The sequence below is a fragment of the Juglans microcarpa x Juglans regia genome, chromosome 4S (genome assembly GCF_004785595.1).
Source record: "Juglans microcarpa x Juglans regia isolate MS1-56 chromosome 4S, Jm3101_v1.0, whole genome shotgun sequence".
Classification (NCBI taxonomy): domain Eukaryota; kingdom Viridiplantae; phylum Streptophyta; class Magnoliopsida; order Fagales; family Juglandaceae; genus Juglans; species Juglans microcarpa x Juglans regia.
In genome coordinates, this window is record NC_054601.1 from 21,139,152 (window position 1) to 21,161,903 (window position 22,752).

The following is a 22,752-nucleotide window of genomic DNA, read 5'->3' on the forward strand; positions in this document are numbered from 1 at the left end:
TATATGCTATATTATATTTAACATATGTTCAGTATGGATTTTTAATTGACATAAGCTCAAGTCACCTATTAAAATAATTACAAATCTTGAGGCAATCAGAAAGAGCAGACACTATAAGCTTTAGAAATGGATCAAGGAAACCACCTTCAAATGAGCTAGCCACATTATACAAATAGTTCATAATTCATAGACAAGAAACATGGGCATTTACACTTGGAAAAAGCCTATTATATAAGATTTAGATCTTCTTAACTACAAACCCATGTATTCAGGAGAGACTTGTCATGCATTTCTATAGTCTGCTGAGTGCTTCAGAAGATTACTCAAATTTTCCAATTTGTAGTCCCATTATCTTTTGCTTCCTCCTAGTCTCCAGGTACGAAGAAATTTGTGCTAATTTCTTTTTGGCTTCCTCCAATTCCTTCTCCAAGCACTCGGCCTGTTCCATTTCAACAAAAGATCATACAAAATTCACGACTATAAGGTTGAAAAAAAGTAATCACTCCCTCCAACTCATGAACTACCAGAGCATGCTGTGGATGTAACTTCCAACTTACCGTCTGTTTCAACTCCTCCTCCTTCTGCATGTGTTCCTCACACCTAAATAAAAGAGTCCAGGTTTCAGTTCAACAAACCAATTAGCATTCAACACCAGTACAAAAGAATTCTAATACATAAGTTATCATGGGTTAGTTTATTTCTAACAACTGGAAAATATTAAAAAGACCAAAAACCATAGAGTATGTGGGATGAAAGCCTTATTGTCCATTGGTGCAAGTAGGGAACTTTCAAACAGGTAAGGCCTCAAAGGCAAGTGCTGCTTTCACTTTTCCTTTTCTTTCTTTTCTTTATTTTTATTTTTCTGTCTGCCTTACCCTTTCTTATTCATTTATTTTGTTATTTTAAAAATATAGATTTTTTATAATAAGTAAAAAGACCAAAACTATCCACTATATGCAATATGTATGTTACAGATTTAAAGGTTAAGATACAGAATGATACACTGGATCTAAAATAAGTACCTCACAAAAAGTTGTATGTTCTCTTCACATATCTGATCAATCGAAATGGACCCTGGACCATCTCTAGTTGTTACTTTTTCGTGGGAGCCCTGCAATAAAGTAGCATTCGGCAAGGAATCATAATCTCAGAAATTATTTTACATACCATAAAGCATGCAACAGGAAAAATGATTTTGGATAGAAGAATTGAGGTACGTTATTGCCCATCAATCTGCATAAAAATATATACATATATGTAACAATGTACAGATAAGAGTCAAAATATTTTTTTTATGGGAATCCTGGAAGTAGGATAGAAGCCAATCACATATTAGTAAAGCAACAAGCAAGGGATTGAGCTAGGTAATAAGCGGATAAGAGTCAATACATAATATGATATATAGATAAAGATGAATCAAATTTCGAAGACATGCTTGGAGTTCGTAAATCAACAGAGCACATAGCCATGTACAAAACATCATTCAAGTTTTAGAAAGAGTGAACACAAATCTAAGCACCAGTATATAGTATCAGATTTAGAAAGAGTGAACACAAATCCCACTCTCCACCCCTTACGGTTAAATGATGCAGTCTCAAGAAGAAAATTATAATCTAAATTGGGAGCTCAACCATAGGCTGTACAGAAGGCAAGTCTTTTTGGAAATGATTTCTGTAGTGACTTACAGGGTACCCATTACTCACATCCTGCCCTATATTAGCTGGAAGACCATCCATAGGCTGCACAACCTCCTGCTCCACATTAGCTGCAAGTCCAACAGAAAGTTGAACGGGGGATTGCTTTTGTTCACGATGTGCTCTGGCACTGGGAGGCTGAAATCCCATCAAATGACAATGGTCTTTCCTGTCTTGCCCAAAACAAATAACCAAGTCATACACAGTGCCAAAATTCAACATTCTAAAATTGATAAAAACTTTATTTAAGAAAACAATCTAAAATCGTAGTAAAACTAAGAATATTGACTTAAATAAAAGAAATAGTACATCACCACCACTGCAAAACAGTCAAGCTTCATACATGTTTCTTGCATACAAACATGTACAGAAAAAAGGGGTGCTGCAAAGTCCCAATATTAGTAACTATAGTAACTAAACTTCCAAATCAAGTCCCTGATGTAATGCCTAAAGAGGCAAAATTGCTTGGTAAGAAATCAAAATGATACTTAAAAGGAAAAGTACAAGTGCCTTTGCAATTTGCACAAATAGCATACCCATTCCAGCACTGGCCTCTCTTGCTAAGCAATTGATACCTATTCCCTTTTCCAGGGTTCAACCATTGGAAGAAGTTGTTTGGGTTAGAGGGTTACCCCCTTGCATTTTGCAGGTGATACTGACTCCAATATATTCTTCATTCAAAATAGCCTTTTTTTTTTTGGGGGGGGGGGGGTTGGGGGTTGGGGGTTGTGGGATCATAGATGAACACTAATTACTTTCTTTCCTTTGTTTATAAGATAGTATTTTAAGCAATAGACCACTCACAACAGCTTGGTACCCAAAGATAATCATGAATTTATCACTTCATGTTCCACTTCAAGAATGTGGTTCTCATGGTTTAATTCGCTTAAATGTATCATCCACTCCGCTTTAACCCACGTAAAAAAAATATTATGTGAGATACCAGATACAGGTTTTGTCTATACAGAACCAAGCTAAATGTGAGCCACATATTTTGACTCAATGACTTTAGAAACTTGAAATTGAATCTGAAAGCAATTTTGGATTGTAAAGATTTTACTCCACCGAATTATCATGGCAAGAAATGGTACAAAACCAATCCCTCCAAAATAGAAAGAACATTGCTTTTCCACAATAGTGCTTAGTGGAATTCATAAGTATGACACATTAACGAACCAGTAATCCAGTAATATTTGTTTCAGCCTCGCTTCTAGCCGGACAAACACAGACGATCTCTCAAAATCCTGCTTATCATGTGCTGGTTCTATAAAATTTGCTTCAATAATTCCTACAAGATCAGAGACAAAATCAATAAATAATAGAAAGTTTGACAGAAGTGTATGGCACAGGAGTTTTGAGAGAAAAGGGAGGATACCAACAACACCATTCCCTTTTGAAGAACCATCAGCGGTGACTTTCCAAAAGGGCTACAAAAAAGAGAACAAACTAACCGCATCAGTAACACTCATGTCAATGATCTACACTATTACATGAAGCACCAGATCCCCCTTATCATGTAAGCAGCATATGTTTCCAAGAAGTTCCACAAATTTATTTGACTTCCTTATTCAACAAGTATTTTAAAGTCAATGCTTGATACAGTTTAATCTGCAAAGCTTACCCTAATCAAGCGATTTTTATGGTACACGTTTAATCCACTAACCCAAATGGAAGGAGCCTCCTTAACAAATCCAAAGGTTGTTTCCACTGTAACCTACACCAAAAGACCAGTCATCTTTTCAGCATCAGCAAAATTATTTCCCAGTACATAAGCTTCTGTGAACTTACTTCTACAAAACCAGAAGTATCTTTCAAGTTGTAAAAAATAGACCTAAAGTTGAATAAAGTAAGAAAAGAGGAATTGTGGAAAACAGAGAAATTTTATGTTTTGATCTTTGGACCAGGACATACCTTATCAGACGAGACAAGTTACATATACAAACATTGTGAGATGGAAGTAGTACTCAACATAAGAAGTGCATATAAGTAAGAATATGATGAGCATGAACTGTCATTTATCCTCCCTTTTTTCCAGCTAATGTAAGTACTAGTTTCTAGTGAAAGCTCATTCGTAAATTGGAGAAGTAAATATCCATTCATGCTAAAGCATCATAACACCAGAAAGAGGGAAAAAAGAATATAAATACAATGTCCCAATAGGAATAATTGATGAAGCTATTATTTCCTCCTTAATCGGCTGAAAATTTGACTAGCATACTGCTCCATGGCAATGGCTGACTGCTTAAACCAACAAATTATGACATCCACTTTCCAAGGCATTCTGATATAGAAACAGGCATTACATGACAAATAAGGTACTGTAGGAAGGAAATGTTGAGATTCTACGCCAATGGATCACAAAACTGTAATAACAATGTATATGTATGCATCACCACCATAATCATTCTTTCCTTACTTTTGGAATAGGGTGGGCGAGCGGGTTCCAATCTTAGCATTCATTTATCATGCATATGTGATGAGTACTAGCAGTTACTAGTTTGTGGGTAAAAATTGAATTGATGTTCTCCTCCTTCTATTTTTCAAATAAGACTCTTACCTCTGATTGCCCCCCACCTAGACGGGGCTTATAAGCAATCACTTTAGAGTATTTCAACTCATCTGCAATACGGAGCTGCTGCACAGGTTTCCCTCTTAATATAATACTGAAGTTTGAGAATTTTCTAAGATACAAGATGGATACATATGCCTGTGCCAGAAAAGTAAAATACATGAGTAAGAAGTTTTTATATAATTAATAAAAAAAAATATAGAATGTTTTGTGAATCAAACAAGTGATAGAAATGATAAAAGCACAGAAACCATCTAGAAAACTAAATGAATCTAACAAGTGATTTTTTTTTTTTTAAAAAAAAAGGCCAAACACAATGAATAGATGTGAAAATTTACCCTCAAGGAATAACGAATACGGTAAGATATATGGGATTGGAGCTCAACTGTTTTTCTGCGTAAATTTGTCAAACCTCCCTGATTGGCTTCATCTCGCAACCTAATATCCTACATCAAAGAACATAGAAGAATCGTGGTTGCTTTTGTAATTAAGTTTATTTGATATATTAAAATCAGAACAGAAACATCATTACCCCCAACAAATAGACAACAACAAAACACCTTTTACAAAACAAACATATATAAACATGTGTATATGCCTAACCACAACCATTGTCAGTCAATTTTTTGTTTTTAACAAGAATGAGCATTGTCAGTCAAATTACAATTCAGATCACAGGATTTCATGAGTTTACACGCCTGAAAAAATCCTTGTTGCCACTGGCAGAATCCCAATTCCCAGCCCATAGGTACAAGGCTCAAGCTGCAAAAGCTTTTGTGTTTGTGCATAGCCATGAGTGAGATGCAATGCCAGCATCCAACAAAATTGATAGATGGCATCAACTGATCTTTGCAGCTTTGAAAAGAAATTTACGTAAAATTTTTCTTATCTGCTATTCCACTAGAACTATTTATCAAAACAAAACAATTACACTAGAACTATTGAATTGATACACTAGTTTCCATAGAAACGAATTTTTTTAAATTAGTAAGTGAATTACCTATTAAAAAATGCAAACAACATGCCCAAGTACACAAGATGTATACAATAGTAACGCCTAATTATAACAAACCAACACACATCTTATGAAAATTGCATGCTGGGCATTAGAAAACCAGAGTTGGGTGGGGGGGGGGTTTAACCACACAATTTGCCCAGTCCTAATTGAATTCAAAACTTAATTCGGCTCCATAGTTCTTTTAAAACAGCCAAATCCAATATTTTCACAGATTTCAGTGGCGTCCAGTTATGGTAACAAATAAATGGAAATGTAAAGCAAAAGGTGCCAATTACCCAAAACAGCTCAATAACTAAATCCCAGGAGACAGTTAATATCCAGTTTTTTTAGTGAAAAAATTTTATCCACGTGATCATCAGAATCAAATGCATATATTTTACACTTTAGCACAGATTGAGATCATTTGTAAATATGTTGCATCAAATTTAATTGAAATTTCAATTGATAAATTGGTAAGGGCTAAGTATCATGTTAAATATGTTCATCAACTTCAATTGATGAATACCCAGTGCTTCATAACTTCAATAAAAATAGCAGGCATTGTTAGTTCGGCATGATATTAACACCCTCCAAGAGTGGCATCTAGAATTAACATCAAGGGATATGACAGGTCACCACCTCAAACCACTTCTATTGCAATATAAGCACCAAACTACTAAACTATCACTCGTTTTTCAAATTACCTAAACCTTTACGATTCAACAATTAAGATCATGCCATGTCACCTTTTTTGGTTCATCTTAATGATCATATATCTCAACATGGAGCTAAATTGCAACATGTTTTTTCAAATTGAGGGTTCAAATTACAACTTTGATAGTTTGATAGTCATAGAGAAAAATTAGTGGTAGTTTAAGGGGGTAAAGTGTGAGTTTCTGTAACTTCAATATATAATTACATAATATAGTTTTTCTAAATATTTAATGCTGTATGCATGACATCTCAACACAGCCAATACAGGACCATATGGAAGGTCTTATATACCTCATCATCATCGTCAAAACTCAATTCATAGATGCCTTCATCATTCAGCCACAAATTGTATATTATTACTTTTGTTCCATGTGGTCCAATATCCTCAAACTGAAAAATAAAAAACAAATTAGTTAAGGAAGAAAGGGCATAGCAAACATATAATAAGTAGGAATATGTGACATTTAATAGCTCCTAAGATTCTCTATGAAAACTTCACTAAAAGCATTAGCTGGCACAATGATAGTACCGCAACTTGTGTCCTGGGTAGGAGGGTTGGAGGTGATGGTCTCTATAACACCCCAATCCTATATTGGGAATATCAACAACCAACATGGAATGGATAAATTATAAAGGTAGTCATGAGTGCTCCCTCATTGGCTACTTATTAAGTGAAATTAAGCTTTATATGTGATTCTAAGGAAGCAGTTGACTAGCTTTTTTTTTTGGGGGGCGGGGGGGAGGTTGGGGGGCTATAGCCCAAATTTGGCTAGCACTTTCATCAGGTGATTGCTTTTCGTATTGGAGTCACCCCATAAAGACAACCATGTGCTGTTGAAACACTGTATAACAAAGATGTCAGAAATTTAACAGGGGAAGTCTGTAACACCCCAATCCTACATTGGGAATATGAATAACCGACATAGAGGTGATAAGATCTAGGCAAACTTCAAATTGACAAGCCTTTTTGGGGTTATACATATGCGGTTCCCTTGATCGTTAAAGTACAACTATTTGTGTTCTAGGGAAGTGGTGTTGGATGTGATGGTATCAGGGTGATACAAAAATAGTTGTGGAGCCAGTAATGTTATTGCATTGTATTTCTAATGTAAAAGTGACAGATTTTAGAACAAGACCTCCTAACTAAATTTTAAAAATGGGAAAATAATTTTATTTAAAATTAGGAGTGGAAAAGAAAAGATGGTAACTCAAGACAGAACAACAAACTTCATGTCTAATCAGTATTAAGGCATATTGGTCTCATTTGTTTACACAGATGAAATGGGATAAGATGAGAGTTGAAAGTTGAATAAAATCTTATTATAATATTATTTTGTAATATTATTTTTGTTTTGGGATTTGAAAAAGTTGAATTGTTTATTGTATTTTGTGTGGGAGTTTGGAAAAGTTATAATAATTAGATGAGATGAGATGAGTTGAGATGGTTTGTGAAAACAAACCAATCTTTCAAGAAACTTAAAAGTTTATAAGCTGAAGTCTATTGTGCACTAGCACACATCATCTCCAACACAATAATTCTGCGTAAGTATCTAAAATGAGTCAAATGACTACTTCAACTTCCACCACCAAAGCGGTACCAACCATTTTCCAAAAGAAGTTCCTTCAACAGAAAGTAATTACGGATGTGACATAAAAAATCAAGCATGTTGGGATTTAGATTCCCTTGAGTTCTAGCCCGAACACTAGGACCTAGAATAGGAGAGAGAGACCATTGAGTGGGTTCCAAAGCATTTATAGTTGCCCAAGTGAATTCCTTCGTCAGCATTAAATGTCAATAATGTTGTGGGACCCACTTTATGTGTCAATCCCTCTCCCACTCTAGACCCTAGAGTTCAAGCAAGAACTCAAGGGAATCCAAATCCACCATGATGAGACCGAAACTTAAGTTACCCTGGGAATAATTCCACTTAAACAATCAATACACACTAAACTTAACTCAATTGAGTTAGTAAATGAACCTGAAGCATGAGCTCTTCCTTTGATGGAAAGGGAGACCATTCGAGGATGACTTTCAAGTTAGAAGACCAATCATCCTGCGAGCTATAAATAATTGGTTCTGCCCAATGGCCAGAAACATCAAAATCTATCTGCAGTTATAGTGAGCCCAAAGAAATGAAGTTTAGAGACGGGAGGTAATTGCTAAGGCTTAAAGACCTAAATGTCAAAGATAGAAAGAACCACCATTGGAACAATTACGTCATCCTGCCCAGTCCTTCGCAAAAAGGTATAGGATAATAAACCAATACTCTGGGTTGCTTGGCTAAAAAACAAGACATGAAAAATGTCACAGAATACAGAAAAGAAAAAAAATGTCTAATTCTGGAAAGCACCAGATAATTTGCAATGGCAAAAAAAAAAAAAAGGTTGAATCACTAACAATTACTACATCTAGATCTGATCATATAGGCAGGAAGGCAGCAGACACTTCTTCAGTAAACTTCTATTTAACAGAAATAAAATGAAAATAAAAAAGCCAGGCAGCACCACACACATTTGAGAGAGCATAAATCCATACACACAACACCTTAGCATACAAAGATTCAACATAAGAAAACTTTCACAATCATAAAACCAGAACATCAAATGCATCTCACATGGCATAATTGAATTCTAGCATAGACCCTACTGATGTAGGGGTCACTGCATGTTGTGACCAATAAAGTCACCAATAAACTTCTAAAATTCAAACCACAAACAAAATCCTACGTCAAACTAGTCCAACTCCCAGCAATATAAATGAAATCAAAATTTTTTTTGCATTATATAAGTCAATAAAGCCTCATTCTTTCTATTTAAGGTTGGATAAATAATGTGGCTATCCTCTCAGTAGCAGAAGTAGCACATACACATTTGCATGCACATGCAACGCACATGGGCAAAACCACGTAAAATGTCTAGTCAAGATGTAATCAAATGCAATTAAAGACAATTCTTTTGCTTACAATAAGCAACAAAGTTCAAGGAAAATACTGTATGATGCAAGAACAAAGACAGAAAAAAGAAACATAAATACCTTGCACTAGTTGCACGACTGAAAACGATAACATCAGCACCTAGCCGCATTGTACTAGTCTTGAATCCATTACCATCTGAAAACACACTTGCCCTTCAGTTCAAGAGATGAAAAACATACAAACATCTTGGAGTAAACAAGATCAAACAGAAATAGCACAACAATTTTTTTTTTTTTATAGGTAAGAATAAAACAACACAACAAAATAGGCATCTATGAAACAAAAATTTGGAACCTTTTTACTCTCCTTCCAAAGATCTGCTAGGGCATGGTGAAATTCAGTGAACTAATATTTCTAAGATCTTAAGCTTTTTTTATTATTCCTCCAATAGATCGAATATATCTTATTTATTTTATATAATACATGTACAGCTTCTTTTTCTGCTACACCCACAACAATGTTAATGCAAATGCTCTGTTACTATCCTTCACTAGGACGTCATTTTATGCAAAAGATGCGCTTCCAAGGTGGAGGAGGATTGAAGGATTCGTTTGCTAAACAAATGGGAAGAGTTCTTAAGCTTTTAAAATTATTCCTTCATCGAGCCCTCTTCCTAGTTGGTATCTCAACCACTTTTCCAATAGAGCTCAGTTAAAGACCAGCAGATTTCAAACTCCCAGCCCTCTTTTCCTGAAATCGGGGTGCATACAGTGGACCATTTCATAAAGTGAAATTCAAACTCGTCATCATCCATCCACCCCCCCCCCCCCCCCCCCCCCCCCCCCCCCCCCCCCCCCAAAAAAAAAAAAAAAACCATCTCGTAGCTTCTCTGTCCAATGGGCCACCTTAGTTGGAAGTGGAAACAAAGACAAGAAGTACCCACAATGATCCTTTACGATAGTACCCACAAGAAATAAAGGGCCACCTATCACACTTATTACTAACAATCATCAATTAACACAATTTTATAGGAATATAGTAGCAGGTCTGCCAACACCACTTCATGTTGAAATGCTATGAGAACAGCTTTTTATGCACACATACCATCATACCAGATGTAGATGACAAAACTCTATAATGATCTTTGACCTTACAAGAAAGATAAAGAGAGAAACTACCCATCCAAAGGCCAGAATATTTAGTATTTAAGAAGAGTCCCCACTACTGAGTCCAAGATATATTTAGAGTTTAGAAGAGTCGCCCATCTCCAAGTACTCTAGCCATACTTATCTGACACCACCTCTTTCCCACCTCCCCCTTCCTCTCCAACACTCCCAAGCCACTTGCCCGTAAAAGACAGGATTCCAAGTTGCTCAACAATGTTAGACGACAACTTTGCCACATAGGATGGTCTTTCTAACAACCTCAGATCCTTTCAAGACCCTCAGAACTAAAAGGCCTCAAAAGAATCCAAAGTTCCTTAGTGTTTAATCAATTGACAGCAGTTTTTGAAAACTGACACACTGAAGAAGCCAAAACGAAATTTCATCAAAGTTGAATATAAACATATTAGAGGACGTAATTTTGAAAAATTCTTTAAGATAGGGAGCTATGAGGATGTAATTTTGAAATTTTCTTTAAGATAGGGAGCTATGGAACAAGATCAAAATCATTACATTGTCCAATAGTCGTATTAGATTTCTTCGAAGAAAAACCCAAGCTCATGCAATTCCGAATACGTTCAGGATGCATTCCACCACCATCATCTGCAAAGAACACAGGTGTCATTTCAGTTTTATTATGCAAACAAAAGAAGAACATTATAATAGTGAAAATTACAGATACCATACCATGGAACAGTAAGGCCGGAGAGTTGTCCTTCATAACATCTATTTTATCAACCTTCACAAAAGTTGCACCATTGTGAATCTGAAAAGACAGACAAATATGAAAAACGGAGCTAGCGCCCTAAAAAATAAATGATACAATTTCAAGCAGCTGAATAAATCAAGTAAGAAGAATCACATTTAAAAAAAATAATTAGTATTCTATAGCATAATGAATTATGAATACTTTTGTGAGGCTAGCAGATGAGGCAACCATGAGAAAAAACATTATCCAGTCAAGAAGGATAAAACCAGGATCTCCTTTACCTTGATTTTTCATTGGATTTTATCTTCATTATTTTCACCTTGACATGGTGTTTGGTCCACACGTAATATCCTAGATTATTACCGTGAAGGTGAATGAGATCCCACATAACTTGGAAAAGAGAAACCCCTACCCTTTATAATGATTCCAAGGGACTCCAACTGTAACATTAACTAGCCTTTTTGGAATAGGAGCCTAGATGTGACTTGGATCTTCCTTAAATCGTTACAAATGGTATAAGAGTCAACCCCAACCAGAAGTGTGCAGCTTGAGCCTTCCTAGTGTCATTACAGATAATTTGTAACGACCCCAGAAAGATCCTCAGCCATATCTAGGCCTATACTCAAAGAAGACTAGTCAATGTTACAATTGAAGCTCTTTGGAATCATTATAAAGGCAAGTATTTCTCCTTCTCAAACAATATGAGATCTCATTCACCACCTTCCTCTACACAATCTAGAATATTACATCACAACTCTATTGAGATTCTCAAAATTCTTCACAGAGGATTATTGGGTGTTCCCTCTCATTTGGTTACAAATGTGAACCCAAACACCCAAAGATACAATCTCCCACAAAATCTCATTTTGTAATAATATGGATTCCCGTGAAAACATGAGGATATTCATGTTCCATGTTTGAAAAATTCTACTTTCAAGTGAAAAAGTAAACCTCATTTATACCATTTGACTAACAAAACGTCACCAGTTTCCTATCTTGTCAACCACTCTCATGTCCCCACCATATAGATACATATTCGAAAATATAAAAATTCTAGTAAGATTCTTAAAAAACAAACCAAATGCGGGAATCTCACATATCTTCAAATTTTATTAGATTCAAGATCCAACCAAATATAGGCACCGTTACATTCCGAAGAAATCGCATTCAAATCCCATTGGGTGCAAACAATCTCTAGGGGCCATCGGACTAAGGAATTTTTCTCTTGAATTACCCGAGGTGCAAGAAACTTCTTGCCGAGGGCCTATGACCCCCGGGATTAGTTGAGATGTCGTTCCTAGACACCCGGTGCCAATAAAAATATTAGATCACCCAAGTAAAACACCATGTAAAAGACTAGCCCCAATATGTGCAAAATGAATCGGTTCTCTATTTAAGATATCTTGAAAAACCTTATTGTGAGTCTTAAGGCATCATCAGTCCATGCAAGATCTCTGAAGCATTTATGGGAAATAATCAGGCAACTTGAAAGGTAAGATAATTCAACTTCAAACTATAAGCTTATCAATAAACCTAGGAAACAAACCAATGCAGCCACATAAGAAACTCGAGCTGCTGTGATTGTAACAAGGTCTTATTGGGTAAGTGGTTATGGAGATACCAACAAGAAATGGGGCTTTGCGGAGGACTGTCATAGAATCAAAGTATGGTGGAGCGTGGGGAGGATTCTGTTTGAATGAAGTGAATGGGTCACATGGGCTAGGGCTTTGGAAGCATATAAGAAGAGGATGAGATACTTTTTTTAGATATAGCCACTTTGAGTTGGGCAATGGGCCCAAAATTAAATTCTAGCATGACATATTGTGTGGCAATAGAGCCTTCAAGGAAGCTAATCCTGAAATATTCGACATAGAGCAGATGCAAGAAGCCTCGATTGAGGATCTTTCAGACATGTCCAATGGCATTCCCCAATGGAATGTCACCTTCTTTAGAGATGCTCAAGAGGGGAAGTTGATACCTTCTCAAAGTTCTATGATCTTTTGTACTCAACTAGATTTTCTTTTTTCTTTTTTTCTTTTTTTTTTGGGGGGGAGGGAGGAGATGCAGATAAGATTTCTTGGCGTCTAGTGCAAGCGGACTCTCTCCTGAATTCTTGTCGTCGTCTTATTTCCGGCACTTCTTGTCAAAAATATTCCTAAATCTTCCCGTTATTTGCATCTCTATTTTTTCTCCTTTTTTGTTTCTTTTCTCCCTACATTTTTATTTTATTTCTTTCCTATTGTTTCGGGTTTTCTTTTCAGCCTGGTCATTTTCTGTCTTGCTAGGATGGCGCCTGAGAAAAGTGTTTTGGTCGACTCAAAGATATTCATGTTTTCAGTTGGGAAGGAAGGGTTGTTGTGTATCATTGAAAGAAGCGGGAAAGTTAAAAAAATTGTTAGCATTGGCAAGAGGACGGCGAGATGGTTGGAGAAGACGGTTGTTGCTTCTGTTGAATTAGGGGATAGTGATTTCTATAAGAACTTGTGCGAAGGGAACTGAGCTTTCCTAGCACAGCAGTGTGTAAATTGTTATGGGCGTGATTTGGTTATTGCAGAGTATGGTGATGGCAGTTGGAAAAGCCTCATTGTCATACCCGAGGGTATGGATGGGAAGTGATGAAGGAGTTTTGCCAAAACGATTAAGGTTTTGAGTTATGTGAACTCCTCTTCTTCGATCACCACTAACAGAGGAAGATTTGAATGTGCAATTAAAGCTCAAGCTCGCAGCAGGGGTCGAGCTCCTTATAAGTCGACTTTGTCGAGGGTTAGATTGGGTGGTGAAGGGTCTTATAAGGCGGCATTGTTGAAATCTATGTATTTTCCAGTCAATCAACTCTCGATGGATCAAAATAGGGGCTCTCAAGCCATTGTAGTGATTGAGGTAGGTGGCGGAGCCGTGAAGATTGGTGACATTCCCAATCAAACTATTGTTTCAACGGGTGGCATTGGTGTTTCCGAGGGAGGGAGGAAGAGTCGATGTTGGAATTGAAGCTGGAACTGATTGAAATTAAAGAGACGATCAACAGTCTTCTATCGAGGCTTGATAAGGTGATGGGCTAGGGGAGTTCGCGGGCTGTAACTCTGGGACGGGGTCGGAGTCCTATCATCATATTTTCGACGCTTCTCACCGGAAGTAACCACCTTCTCTAATTTTTTTTAAAAGATTTTTCAAAAACTTTCTTTTCTTTGTCTATTTTGATCTTTTTATTATCAATTTTATCTTCTGTGTGGCGTGGGGGTATGATGAGGAGCTTATGGGTGGATGCCAAGGTGTTTGTATGTTTTGCTGAGGACAAGGCATTTTTTAGAGTCATTGACAAGGGCAAGTGATTGGCAAAGGCCATTTCTTTTTAGAAATGGGGTTGCGGCTTGGTTGGTCAATACAGTAGAGGCTTGTGTTTAGATGGGAGATCAAAAGGAATTACTCAAAACCATTTGAGAAGGTAACCGTATTTTTTTTAGTCCAACGTCATGCGAGCCCTTTTGGTCTGCTCTTGTCGCTTGAGGTGTATGGAGGAGTTGCAAGACGTAGTGTTATAGTTCTACCAAGGAAATCAAAGCAGAGGGTGGGTCTATTTTGCAAGAATGCTAAGAGATTTTTGTTCGCCTACCTTCTCCTGTTCAAATGAATGGAAACAAAGGAGTAGAATCCTCTATCAGAGGGTTAGCCAATAGGACAGTTGGGAGAAACCCCAGTTAGGAGACCGTCATCTGGCTCTTCCTTGGGCCCCGCGGTGTCGTATAAGGCTGCTTTGGTTAAGCCAATGTCTTTACCAGCTTCTCATGGTGATTGTCAGCCAAGGTGGTTCAAGGAGGTGTGGTGAGTCATCTTGTTTTGGGTCTAGTTTTCCAATCACTCAGGTTGCACATTCTCTGGTAACTAATGGTGGCGTTCTCCTTCCTAAGGGTGCTGCTTCTAAAAATCATGAGAAGTGTCTATTGGCTATGAAAACTGAATTGCGCGAGGTGAAGGAGGAGATCAACCGTCTCCTTTCCAAAGTGGGTTCAGACTTGGGATTACCATTGGGCTCAGCCATTCCTGCCCCAAGTCTTTTGGTTTCTTCTGGGTCAATTTCATTGGGCCTTCCTTTAGGGCCTGCTATCAAGGGACCGTATGGTGGTGGAAAAGAAAAGACTTTGTTGGGGGTTGGCCCAAAGAAAAATACACAACCTGTATGGCGGGTTAAAACTTCTCCTAGTTTATCTTCGCTCGATTAAGGGTCTTCTTCTTCTCCTGAGCCCAGTTCGTCAAAGGGTGGCCCTCCGTCTCTGGGTCCGACATAGATACAGCCAATAGGTGCTTTCGACCATTTTCTCGTCGTTATCCCACCGGTATAGTGAGAGGATGGCAATAACATGCATCGAGGGGATATTCCTTAAGTCTTGGGCTTTCGACTTAACCAAGGATGGAGGAGACTACTATTGTGCCTCCGATTTCTCTCGATTCCATGGGCGTCAAAATTGACCTTCCCCTGTAGGTCCTACTCTTTCTTTGCCTTATTCTCTTGGTGATTATTCGGTGGCTGTTCCTTTGGGGGATGGGGGATATTGCTATATCGGGTGGTAGGGTGTTTTTTGTTCTATCTTTCCTAAAGTTATGACGGCCAACAGTGCTGACTCAATGGACTTTCAGCTAGTTCAAGGTGTTGAAGTTGGTGTCGAGAGTGGTCTAGGGGTTTGTGAGAAAGAGTGAGTGCCTTTGTGCACTTTGTCTGAGTCTGAGGAACATGGTTGCAATTTTCAATTGGTGACTAGGGAGGAAGAGGTGGATCCAATGCCGTTATGCCCCTTGTCACCTTTGCCTGCAACGGGTGGATTACCGTCAGACTAGGTGATTCAGAAAGTGAAGGAAATTCAAGACTATGAGGGGATATCTTGTGAGGGGTTTGAGGAGGAATTCAGGTCATTACTCATTGCTTTAGAGGTGGGTCGTTTTGTCTCCCCTAAATCCGCTTCAAGAAAAGATAGATAGTTGAAGCATCTCACTTGTTCAATTAATTATGATACCAGTAAAGGAAGGTCAAAGGAAAGGGTAGTAACTTCCCATGGAGCCTAAAATCCTTTCTTGGAATGTTCGGGGTCTAAGGGCTTGTTTGGATAGAGAAACGATCTCATCTCATCTCATTATTACAACTTTTTCAAATTTTTTAATTTTTCACACAAAATATAATAAACAATTCAACTTTTTCAAATCCCAAAATAATAATAATATTAAAAATAATATTCTAACAATATTTTATTCAACTCATCTAAAATTATCTCATCTCATCTCATCTCACTATCCAAACGAGCCCTTAATGATCCCAATAAGCGACTTCAAGTTAAGAATCTTTTCCGTCATTGGAAATTGGATATTATTTGTCTGCAGGAAACTAAGCTTGAGTTCATTGATCGAAGCATCATTACTAGTTTACGGGGCTGTCCGTTTGTAGGTTGCATGTACCTTGCTTCCAATGGAGGGTCCAGGGGTATTCTTCTTATGTGGGATACGAGGGTGGTTGGGTCTATTGAGGAGTGTATTGGAAATTATGCAGTGGCTTGTTCTTTTAAGAATGTGGAGGATGGTTTTAGTTGGACTTTTGTTGGAGTATACGGGCCAAATGTCGACAGCAATAGGAAGGAATTATGGGATAAAATTTTTGGTTTGGGCAGTTGGTGGAACTCACCTTAGTGTATTTGTGGTGACTTTAATATCACTTGGTTCCCTAGTGAAAGATCGGGTGATGCTCGGCAAAGTCTTTCTATGAATGAATTTTCTAAATTTATCTTTGATATAGACTTCGTGATCTACCTCTTGTTGGTGGTATGCACAAGGGGTCCAACAATCGGGCCTAGTCCCACTTGGACAAATTCTTGGTGTCTCCCTTCTAGGAGGCTCACTACTCTACATTGCTCCATAAGAGATAACCTAGGGTTTGGTCGGACCATTTTCCTATCGTACTGGATTGTGAGGGCATTCATGAGGGTAATAGATATTTTAAATTTGAAAATATGTGGCCGAAAGTTGAGGGTTTTGTGGAGAAGTTGAGGTTGTGGTGGTCCTCATATCTCTTAGGGGGCTCACCAAGTTTTATTTTGGCCTTGAAACTCAAAGCATTGAAGAGGGATTTGAAGATGTGGAATGCAGATGTCTTCGAACATATCGATAGTCAAAAGTTGAGGATTTACAGGTTTTGGAAGGAAGGGAGGTGAGTGCTCATCTTTCTGTGGAGGAGTCTTATAGGAAATTATCTATCACCACGAAGCTAGAGAAGGAGCTTTTAATGGAAGAAATTTTGTGGAGACAAAAATCGTAAGCCCTTTGGTTGAAAGAAGGGGATAAATGTACTAAATTCTTCCATTGGGTGGCTATTTCTCATCATAGGAATAATCTATCGAGATGCTTAAGCTTGATGGACAGGTTTGTTCGGATCATGAAGCTATTAAGAGCCATATTATCAATTTTTATGAAATTTCTTACAGAACAATTCCCTTGGCAACATAAACTTGATGGCTTGTTCTTCAAGGCTATAGATTAGTCGAGCTCTATTTGGTTGGAGAGACCTTTGAGGCGGATGAGGTTTTTCAGGTAATTCATGGGATAGCTAAAGATACAGTTCCAGGTCCACATAGGTTTTCTATGGCTTTCTACCATGATTGTTGGGAGGTTGTTAGTGAGGATACCATGATGGTTTTTCACAAACTTCATTCTTTTGGGAAGTTTGAAAAAAGGCGTAATGCAACTTTTTTTATTAGTCTTCATTCTTGGGGTTACTACAAGAGTTGGGGTTGTGGAGGTGAAGGATTTTCAACCCATTAGTCTTATTACCGGGGTGTACCAGATACTTTCTAAAGTTCTCGCTAACCGCAAGTGCCGTTCTGAGTAGTACTATATCAAAACCCCATAATGCTTCTATAGGAAGACAAATCTTGGATTCGGTTCTAATTGCTAATGAATGCCTGAATAGTATAATCAAGGCAGGAATACCTAGTATCCTATGCAAATTAGATATGGAGAAGGCATATGATCATGTTAAGGTACCTACTAAGGTGGTGTTCTTCAATTGGATGGTTGCTCTAGGGAAAGTATTGACTACGGATAATCTTAGAAAACGTGGTTTGTATATAGCAGATTGGTGTGTCATGTGCAAGAAGGATGGAGAATCTGTAAATCATCTGTTTTTACATTGTGAGGTGGCAAACTCTGTGGTATGAGATAGGGTTGAGCAAAAATTCAAAAAATTCGACGTCACCTCAGACTCTGCACCGACTCCGACTCCAACTCTGATATTGTACATATTTTATAAAAAAAATATGTATTTTTTATATATTAATCATATATATTTTATATAACTATAACTTATATTGTTAATTAAATTCAATAATATACTAGTATGAGCAAATTATTATAAAATAATATGCTTATAATATGATATAAATTGACTAATAATAATTTAGTATATGTAAACACCATACTATTAACTATTACTACCATATAACACTAATGAATAATAACAACTAATGTCTAAACACTAATGTATAATAACATGTAATATTAATTATATAATAACTAATGCATAGTAACATTTAATACTAATGTATTATGTATAAACACAAATATATAAATTTATAATAACATGTAATACTAATATATAATAACTAAAATATAATAACATATACTAGTAATGTATAATATTCAATGCATACTAACATGTAATACTAATATATAAACATTAACATATAATAACATATAATACTAATGTATAATAACATTAATTTGCACATTGATTTATTTTTTCAATTTTAGTTATGTTTTAATAAAATTGAAATTGAAATTGAAAAAATATTTTAAAAAAACTGAAATCTAGAAGCCCAAATCTGATTAGTGAGAGTCCAAGATTGTCAAATTGAAATTTCAAATGGGCTAAGAAAAAAACCTCAAATTCGACTCCGCTCCAACAAGTCGAAGTCAGAGTCGGAGTCGGTTCGGAGGCTATGCGAATCGAAGTCGAAGTCGGAAGTAGGGCACTCTAACTCCGACATTGTCGGTGCTCAGCCCTAGTATGAGGTAATAGGTCGGACAGGTTTATTTTGGGTGATGCCTAAGGAAGTTGTGGAGCTTCTTGCATGTTGGCGGGGTTGTGAGGTGAGGAAAGATGTTGCTGCCAGGTAGAGAATGATTCCTTTGTGTTTAATGTGGTGTCTTTGACTGGAAAGAAATGGGAGATGTTTTGAAGACAAGGAGCGCTCTTTTGAAGATCTTCAAAACTTTTTCTTTTCTACTTTGAGTTTGTGGGCTAAGATCTTTGAAAAGAATGATGAGAATGTATTGAATCTGTTTTTGTTTTAGTTTTCCTATTTTTTAGAGTGTAATAGGTATTTCCTTTATATACTTCTTGTGTACTTGGTCTATGTCTGTTCGTGATAATAAAATTCTTATTAATTATAAAAAAAAAAAAAATTGATCATGTTAATTGGGATTTTTGTATTGGGAGGTGTAGTTTTGGGGTAAGATGGATTTCGTGGATTAGGCATTGTATTTCTACTGTCCGCTTCTTGGTATTGGTGAACAAAGCTTCGATGGTGTTTTTTAACAATGCTGGGGTATTAAGACTAGTGGACCTGCTTTCCCCTTTCCTTTTTGTCATTGTTATGGATGCTCGAATTCATATGTTGGGTGCTACTATTAATGGAGGTTTCCTTTCTGACTTTTCAGTAGGGGGTGTTTAATATTTCTCACCTTCTCTTACTTATCAAAAAAAATATTTCTCATCTTCCCTTTGCTGATAAATCATGATGCCTTTGCTTTTTTTTGAGCCTGATAGTGGTCATATTCAATATTTGAGAGCTCTTTTGCTATGCTTTGAAGCTATTTCGGGCCTAAAGGTGAATCTATCGAAGTTTGAAATGGTTCTTGTGGGTTCAGTTAATAATGCTCAGTGCTTGGCAAACATTTTGGGCTGTAAGGCTTCTTCGCTTCTTTTGAAATATCTTGGTCTTCCGTTGGGGCCTGCTTTCAAGGCAAAATCTATTTGAGGGTGTGTTAGAAAAAATTGATAAAAGGTTAACAGGTTGGAAAAGAATTTATTTGTCAAGGGGAGGTAGAATTACTCTAATCTAAAGTACTTTATCTAACCTCCCTACATACTTTCTTTCTTTATTTCTATTACCTGCAGGTGTGGCTTCTTGTATTGAGAAAACCTTCAACAATTTTCTTTGGGGAGGTATTGCAGAGGAAGCCAAGTTTCATCTTGTTTGTTGGGATAAAGTTTGGTCTCGAGTGCCTTGTGGCGGTTTAGGGGTGCGTAACTTAAGGATCTTCAATAAAGTACTCATGGGGAAGTGGTTGTGAAGACATCACCGAGAAGGGGAGGCTTGTGGAGAGTAGTTATAGATTCACAATCTGGAGTATTAGGGGAGGTTGGTGTTCTAATGAAGTCAGGGGACATATGGTGTAAGGTTGTGGAAAAATATTCATTCCGGATGGGAGAGGTTCTCCAACTTTTTCGGATTTGCGGTTGGAAGAGGTCATGGTGTTTATTATTGGCATGATGTTTGGTGTGGTGCAGGGGCTCTTAAGTATGTTTTCCCCACTCTTTACCGGACTTCTAGTGACAAAGAGGCTGTGGTGGCTGACTTGTTGGTGTGTTCCATTGGAATGTCAACTTTTATAAAAGATTACAGACTCTTTGCACAACTAACTTTTTGAGCAATTGAAATGTAGCCCTGGTGCAGAATTTAAAAGCAACTAACATACACCCAACCATGTGACACCCAACCAAAATTCTGGAGCAATGCTCATTCATGGTAGGCCTGATGTTCTCTCCTTGTATGTCAATACCAGTTCCAAAGCTGACCTCTCTAATTAGATTTTCATTCCATAGAGATTACATATTGCAACTGCCAGTGCACCACATGCTAGTGAAATGATTTATTGGTATAAAATTATTACCCACTCTTTTTGCAACTAACTTTTTGAGCAAAAGAAATTTAACTCTGGTGTCAGAATTTAAAAGCAACAAAAACGCAACCAACCATGTGACATCAATAACACAGATATGTTGCTTTAATAAACAGTATAGCATCATGAATAACCAAGTTAAATCATACCTCGTCAACAGCATTATCCAAGAGCTCAGCAATTGCTGCCCCAAAAAGTAATTAATTGTATTAGTTCACAAAAAGGAACATATATTCTAATTTCTCAAGCATTCACATGACTAATATGGGCACATTTAATTACATACAAACATTCAGACTTTCGACTCACACTTTAGAGACTTTTAACACAAATGGTCCGATCTATGCTCTACTGGTCAAATCAAGGTCTCAGAATTACAACTGATATTGCATTGGAAGCAAAAGCACTTCATAAGTGTATCGCACAAACATAACATATTATACAAATTTCATTTTTTTCTTCGGAGTGTAAAAAGCCTATAAACTGTTTTTGTCGGTCATAAGCAACTCCAATATCTATCATTTCAGAAACCAGGTGCGCTCAAACTTGAAAACAACATTTCCAGGCCGTATCTTTGCCAGTGCCTAAACTAAAGCAACTACAAAATTGCCATATTTCCTCGCACAGCTTTGTGTTCTCTATACAATTTCATGCAGGTCACTAAGTTGGACGACATTTTCATTGACATACAAGCTTTGAAATGTATTACTTTTTACACTAAACAGTAAACACGTAGCCAAAAAGGCATTGTAAAACACCTAAGTGTTTGAATAGGAACGCACGATAGAACAAGACATTGAGAGTTCAGCTACTTGGCGCTTTCTCTTTTGCTTTGGAAAAAAGGCTCACCTCCAAAAGCCCATCTATGCGAAGTGGCATTAGAATGAAGAAACTTTGGGTGAACCCGAGCGTGCTCCAACTGACCTGTATATAAAATTTTAGGGCAAAAAAGAAACAGCCACAACCGAATAAGCGTGAGTATGATATCAATGATAAATTTAGAAAGCTTAAAAAGAAGAAGAAGAAGTCAGATGTTAGAGGTGAACCGTGGTCAGGTGGGCGTTTCGTGGTGGGACCCACATCGTAGGCCCCGGCTTTCCAGAAACTGCGGGAGTCGAGGGTTTGCTGCACTTGGGGGCTAGGGTGGGACGCCGTTTTATTGCTGGTTGTTGTCTTTCCCACCACCGCACCTCCTTCCTCGTCGCTACGGTCGATAATTTCAACGGATTTGACCGTTCCTTTTTCCGCCTTAGGGGGCATTTTCTTTTTTACATTCACTGAAACGCTAGAACTAGGATTTGCAGCAACACTTCTCAAAATTTACTAACAATTAAAGAAATCGCCATGCAAAAAGCACAACAATTTGTGGAATTTGGTTGCGTATTACGGCTTGGATGAAAGACGGAGACGAATACAAAATCGAGCGCGCGCCTGCGAGAGAGAACAAGATTGTGAGTGGCGGAGCTCCGAAAAATGGTGGTTTTGCCGAACGGCGCGTTTGAGTACCGAAACGGAGTCGCTCACGAAGTCGGAAGTAGGCGTTTTTAAGCGGGTACTTCTAGAGCTGTACAGAAAATTGTAAAACCGGCCGAGACCGACTCAGACCGACCGCCGGAGCTCGGAACCAGCCGAAACTGGTAGGGAACCGGTCGGCCGTCGGTGATAAATCATCAAAACCGGCGTCGGCCAGTTCGGTTGCGGTTTGAACCAACCAAAAATCGAAAAACCGGCCGACGCCGTATATATATATATATATATATATATATATATATTTTTTTAAATATATTAATTTATTAAACGATGCCGTTTTACTTAAATAAGTGAAACGACGTCGTTTAATTCTTAAAGTTAGAAAAAAAAATTAAACGGAACGGCGCCGTTCAGCCCTAGGGCATATTTTGTCCCCGTCGCCCCAACCCCCAGACTCTCACAGACTCACTCTCACTCTCTTTCCGCCTCCCTCTCTCTCTCTCTCTCTCTCTCTCTCTCTCTCTCTCTATCTCTCTCTCTCTCTCTCTCTCAGCTAACAATTTCGCGGCTTCGCCGTTTCGG

At 37.6% G+C, this 22,752-nt stretch overlaps 1 protein-coding gene across 4 annotated transcripts; it reads right to left on the bottom strand.

The window, feature by feature from the left end:
• Nucleotides 1-127: 127 nt before the first annotated feature.
• On the bottom strand, nt 128-22,258 carry LOC121263273 (protein MICRORCHIDIA 2-like). 4 transcript variants are annotated; one of them, XM_041166072.1, is made up of 18 exons: nt 21,747-22,258; nt 21,550-21,624; nt 20,850-20,884; nt 10,740-10,818; nt 10,566-10,655; nt 9,009-9,084; nt 8,177-8,255; nt 7,954-8,082; nt 6,266-6,364; nt 4,602-4,709; nt 4,252-4,401; nt 3,316-3,408; nt 3,070-3,121; nt 2,871-2,982; nt 1,704-1,863; nt 1,023-1,111; nt 558-600; nt 128-439 (listed from the first exon to the last, which is right to left on the bottom strand). In XM_041166072.1, the coding sequence occupies exons 1-18, from the start codon at nt 21,958-21,960 to the stop codon at nt 320-322; spliced, it is 1,803 nt and encodes a 600-aa protein (XP_041022006.1). In that variant the 5' UTR covers nt 21,961-22,258; the 3' UTR covers nt 128-319. The 4 variants fall into 4 exon arrangements, 2 of the variants coding, with proteins under 2 accessions (XP_041022006.1, XP_041022005.1); XM_041166071.1 differs by having other exon boundaries at nt 1,686-1,863; XR_005940234.1 differs by having other exon boundaries at nt 396-439; nt 558-646; nt 21,747-22,252.
• Between the last annotated feature and the right edge of the window lie 494 nt (nt 22,259-22,752).

Coding starts and splice junctions, on each gene's coding strand:
- LOC121263273 (XM_041166071.1), bottom strand. CDS start 21,960: ATGCCCCCTAAGGCGGAAAAAGGAACGGTCAAATCCGTTGAAATTATC. Junction 21,625..21,746: donor GAAACGCCCACCTGACCACG/GTTCACCTCTAA, acceptor TTTTATATACAG/GTCAGTTGGAGCACGCTCGG. Junction 2,983..3,069: donor AAAAGGGAATGGTGTTGTTG/GTATCCTCCCTT, acceptor CTGATCTTGTAG/GAATTATTGAAGCAAATTTT.